The sequence below is a fragment of the Rhinichthys klamathensis genome, unplaced genomic scaffold (assembly GCF_029890125.1).
Source record: "Rhinichthys klamathensis goyatoka isolate OS25496 unplaced genomic scaffold, OSU_Roscu_1.1 h1tg000423l_1, whole genome shotgun sequence".
Lineage (NCBI taxonomy): Eukaryota > Metazoa > Chordata > Actinopteri > Cypriniformes > Leuciscidae > Rhinichthys > Rhinichthys klamathensis.
The window spans coordinates 399,156-403,610 of NW_026606921.1; the positions used below are offsets into that span (position 1 = coordinate 399,156).

General features: G+C 40.5%; 1 protein-coding gene across 1 annotated transcript; it reads left to right on the forward strand.

Annotated features, from left to right (window-relative positions):
• The first annotated feature begins 1,105 nt into the window (after positions 1-1,105).
• LOC130070988 (zona pellucida sperm-binding protein 3-like) lies at positions 1,106-4,092 on the forward strand. The gene is made up of 8 exons (XM_056235591.1): positions 1,106-1,692; positions 1,776-1,897; positions 1,984-2,087; positions 2,166-2,343; positions 2,420-2,537; positions 2,611-2,693; positions 3,856-3,944; positions 4,009-4,092. The coding sequence occupies exons 1-8, from the start codon at positions 1,117-1,119 to the stop codon at positions 4,074-4,076; spliced, it is 1,338 nt and encodes a 445-aa protein (XP_056091566.1). The 5' UTR covers positions 1,106-1,116; the 3' UTR covers positions 4,077-4,092.
• The last annotated feature ends 363 nt before the right edge of the window (positions 4,093-4,455 follow it).

A 4,455-nucleotide genomic window follows, 5' to 3' on the forward strand; every position in this document is an offset into this window, starting at 1 on the left:
TTTTAAAAAGTATTTGCCTTCATGAGCACCTGAGGGGCCTGACAGACCCCACCTGTCCTACTCTCCATCGTCGTCCTCCTCAGTTTCATCCATGCTGCCCGCTCCCTGCCCTCAGCTCAGGGACCAAAATGAGCGGCTTCAGTAGCGCTCAGTTTCAGACCCTTACTCTAGCTCTTCTTCAAAAGAAGGGTCCCGTAGCGAAAGAAATGCTGATGACAGGGGTCGTCATGGAGAATGTCATTGTGACAGACAAGTCGGGAGAGACCGTGATCGCTACGGGGAAAGGGACCGCTATAGTGACCGAGATCACTGTGCTGCTTCACAAACTATTTGTGAACTTAACTATATTTTCTTTAACATTCTCCAGCATGTTTTAGTGTGCTATGTCTTGTTTCAAACATCAACATTATTTTACGTTCTTTATGTCTAATGAGCTTAACTTTTGTATTTTAAATTAAGTTGTTTTAGTAGACCGTTCAGATTATAGTCTTTCGGTGCTGACCAGCATATAGTATAGGCCTAGTTCAAGAAAGAATGAAGTCTACAATGAATCCACAAACACTCTGATCAACCTAAACATAACAGTTGTAATGGGGAGAAAACATATCAGTGAATCTATAATCAAATAATGTTATGATCCATTCCTTTGGTTCTGGACTAAATTTCTCCATTTCAGAAGATCCCCTGTGAAGATTGCTGTTGATGTGAGGGAAGAACGTTTCTTATAATCTAAACCTGAAACATACTAAACTTTATTTTTCTGGATACTCTAGTGTGCAAATCTGTCTGTGGCCATGTTTCTGAATTAATAAAAAAAAGGTAGACACAAAAAGACTTGAGGTTGTTTGTGTTTCAGAGAATTAATTCTTTCATTTTGTTATTTAAAATAAGCAATCAATTGGTTTAGCTACTAATGACTTGCCCTTATATGTAAATTCATTTTATTCTGCGTATTAAAGAATCAATGACTTTCACCTGTGACATATTGATTGAGTAAATTGGCAGGGCTAGAGAAAAATGATGCTTGTCACGAGAGAGGTGGAGCCATTCTGATTTACAACTGCATAAATTTGGATGGTAGCACCCTAATACGTCATTGAAATAAGCTTGGCAATCATGGGGTTTTGGCAGGTTGGATTTGGATTGGTGTTTATTCTTGCACTTGGATTTTCTGAAGCACAATGGAGAGCAAGAGCAGCACATAATTGGAGTCCAAGTGAGTTTAGGCCTAGAACATTAGCTCAAGCTTCTCAACAGGCTGATTCCAGGATGTCTTTGGTCCCCAGTAATACTGCATTTGCACCACAAAGGTTTCCCGCTCAGGTTCCTGTCCAGACCCCAGTCAGGACTGACTTTGGAAAGTCTTCTCAAGATCTTATGGGTGTTCAATTAAAAGAGCTGTTGCAGGGTCCAGTGGCGAAACTGACGTGGAGCTTTCCAAGTCTACCAGAGGAACCACAGCAGCCAGACGTTCCTTTTGAGTTGCCTTATCCTGTCCCTGCCAACAGTGTAGCTGCTCAGTGTGGAGAGAATTCAGTATATGTGGAAGTGATGAAGGACTTCTTCGGGACTGGGCACCCACTGTTGTCCTCTGGTTTTACACTGGGAGGCTGTACTGCAACTGGAGAGGATTCTTCTGCTCAAGTGCTGATCTTTGAGTCTGAACTGCATGGATGTAGCGGCACATCAATGGTAAGGTTCTGTTGTGAGTTGTGACAATCATAGGTATTCTGAACCGTCCATGTGACTGTTCTTCTATTAACCTTTCTGTTTAGGTGACTGAGGATGAGCTTGTCTATAGGTTCAACATTATGTACACCCCACAAGAGGCTTCATATGGTGTTCCTATTGTCAGGAGCAGTGGTGGGGTGGTTGGTATCGAGTGTCATTATCCAAGGTGAGGATTCAATTAATTCAGGCTCACCCAATGTTCTAATCCTGCCGTTTATGGGCAAGAGATGACCGCTTGTTTAATTCCTACAGAACACATAATGTGAGCAGCGATGCCTTAATGCCCACTTGGATCCCATATGCCTCAACTAAGGTTGCAGAGGATGTGTTCGTCTTCTCCCTCAAGCTCATGACTGGTTGGTGTAGCCCATACAGATTTGTAGAATGCTTGTGAATCATCTGTTAAGAAAATAATTATTTTTAATTTTTTTCAGATGACTGGAGTTTTGAGAGACCTTCTAACCAGTACTTCCTGGGTGACATGATAAATCTTGAAGCATCAGTGCGTTTGTACAGCCATGTTCCCATCCGTGTGTTTGTGGACAGCTGCGTGGCTACTGCAGTCCCTGATGTTGCTTCTGTCCCCAGATACTCCTTTATTGAGAATAATGGGTAAGAGGTGCTCCCAGAAGATGTATCCCAGCTTCCATAAGGGTTGTGTGATTTTCTAACTGGGTTCTGTTCACAGGTGCCTGGTTGATGCCAAGCTCACAGGCTCCACGTCTCACTTTATGCCCCGGACTCAAGGTGATAAGCTAGGGTTTCAGCTAGAGGCGTTCAGGTTCCAGCAAGCAGACAGTGGGCTGGTATGCATGTCCTGTAGTTGTGCAACTCTTTGTATGATATGCTGCCATGGTGTACAAACAATTGTCTCTGCAGGTCTACATCACATGCATTTTAAAGGTGGCTGCAGCAACTTCTCCAAGTTCTGAACAGAAAGCTTGTTCATTCTCTGCTAATGGGTATGTTGCCCGCTAAATAAGTGTACACGTGAATTGGTTGTGTTAACTTATTTGCAGTGGTGGACAGTAACGAAGTAAATGTAATTCGTTACTGTACTTAAGTAGCTTTTTTGCGTATCTGTACTTTACTCAAGTATTTCAATTTTGGGAGACTTTTACTTTAACTCCACTACATTTCAAAGTCAAATCTTACTTTTTACTCTACTACATTTTCAAAATCAGTCGTCCCTTTTTATTTATGAGTGGATAAAAACGTAACTGGTCAAACGAGCCACCAATCACAGTACAGCGCGTGCGCTTTGTTTTTAACTTGCCTTGGCGGTCTCTACTGAGCGCGAACCAGAGCCGTTATATGAGAGTTGCGAATATAGATGGTTGTGACAGTGATCTCGCCGCCGCGCGGTCACGTTATTCGTGTAGCTCTCAATAGTTCCAAACAAATCGCGTTGACAATGATTTTTAAGCGGGACAGAGAGCAGCAGCTATTATTGCAGCAATTATCGGTAAGTATTGACGCATAATGTACGTTGCCACTAAAATTACTTGCATATAATAGCTTTTTTTTCTGGGGAGTAGCCTAGCAGAAACACTGCATTAATACGTTTTTTTTTTTTTTAATTTTGGAGGGAAATTGGCTGCTCCCATAACATAGTGTACATATATATGTGTGTGTATATATATATATATATATATATATATGGCGTTATACAGGTTTATGTGAATGTATCATAACATTAAGATGTTAATAATTATGACCATAGGCGCTGGAGAAAATATATACAATAAATACTGTAAATGTTTTATACCTTATGGGAACAGTCCCCTTCCCTCCAAAATTAAACACACAAATGTATTCAACTCAAATCATTTCATTGATAGATTGGTGTGCCAAGAGTGACATTAGTCTTCACTTAGACTGAGTTAAGCAATAGTCTTGTGACAAATTAAATAGGACATTATAGCCATAAAAAAATCAAAGTACTTGGATACTTAAGTACATTTGAAGGCAAATACTTTTGTACTTTTACTCAAGTGAATGTTTAAAGGCAGCACTTCTACTTTTACTTGAGTAATATTTTACCTTGAGTATCTTTACTTTTACTCAAGTACATGGTATGTGTACTTCGTCCACCACTGCTTATTTGAGGGTTTGTTTTGTCAGGTGGGTGTCTGCAGATGATTCTGACCAGGTGTGTGGCTGCTGTGACACAACGTGTAGCATCAGAAGTGGAAGTGATCAACTGCTTACAGGTTTGGACTAACTAAGTTGTTATTGTCATACATGGCTTTAGTTCTCTAATCATTTGTTCCTCAGATCTACGCTGGGAAAGAGCATCTGTTGGCCCCATCAATGTTAAAGAATATGGCTATGCCCGAAAATAACTGGAAATGTCATGTGACTTTTAAATAAATGTTGTTAATATATTTGGGTTTTTTGTTGTCTTTACTTGCACAAATACTACACTTAAACATATTTATCCAGTTTATGTTCAGACATGTACCTCAAAAAGCCTATTTCTACTGGCCTATATGGGGGGACATTTTGCTCAAGTCATTTGTGGGGCTAGGCCTATTACAACACAAAATAAGTAAGGACTGTTTATTGGGGCTTTCACACCAAAGGAATCTTTTCTTAGTTCCTAGAACTACGCAGTGCGAAATCTCCTAGATTTTATGAAACTTCAGCTGTGTGTTCGCTGTAGGAAGCCTATGACATGGATGTGACTATTGTGAGTCAAAGTCATAGAGCAACCAAATGGCA

Coding starts and splice junctions, on each gene's coding strand:
- LOC130070988 (XM_056235591.1), top strand. CDS start 1,117: ATGGGGTTTTGGCAGGTTGGATTTGGATTGGTGTTTATTCTTGCACTT. Junction 1,693..1,775: donor GATGTAGCGGCACATCAATG/GTAAGGTTCTGT, acceptor CTTTCTGTTTAG/GTGACTGAGGATGAGCTTGT. Junction 1,898..1,983: donor ATCGAGTGTCATTATCCAAG/GTGAGGATTCAA, acceptor TAATTCCTACAG/AACACATAATGTGAGCAGCG.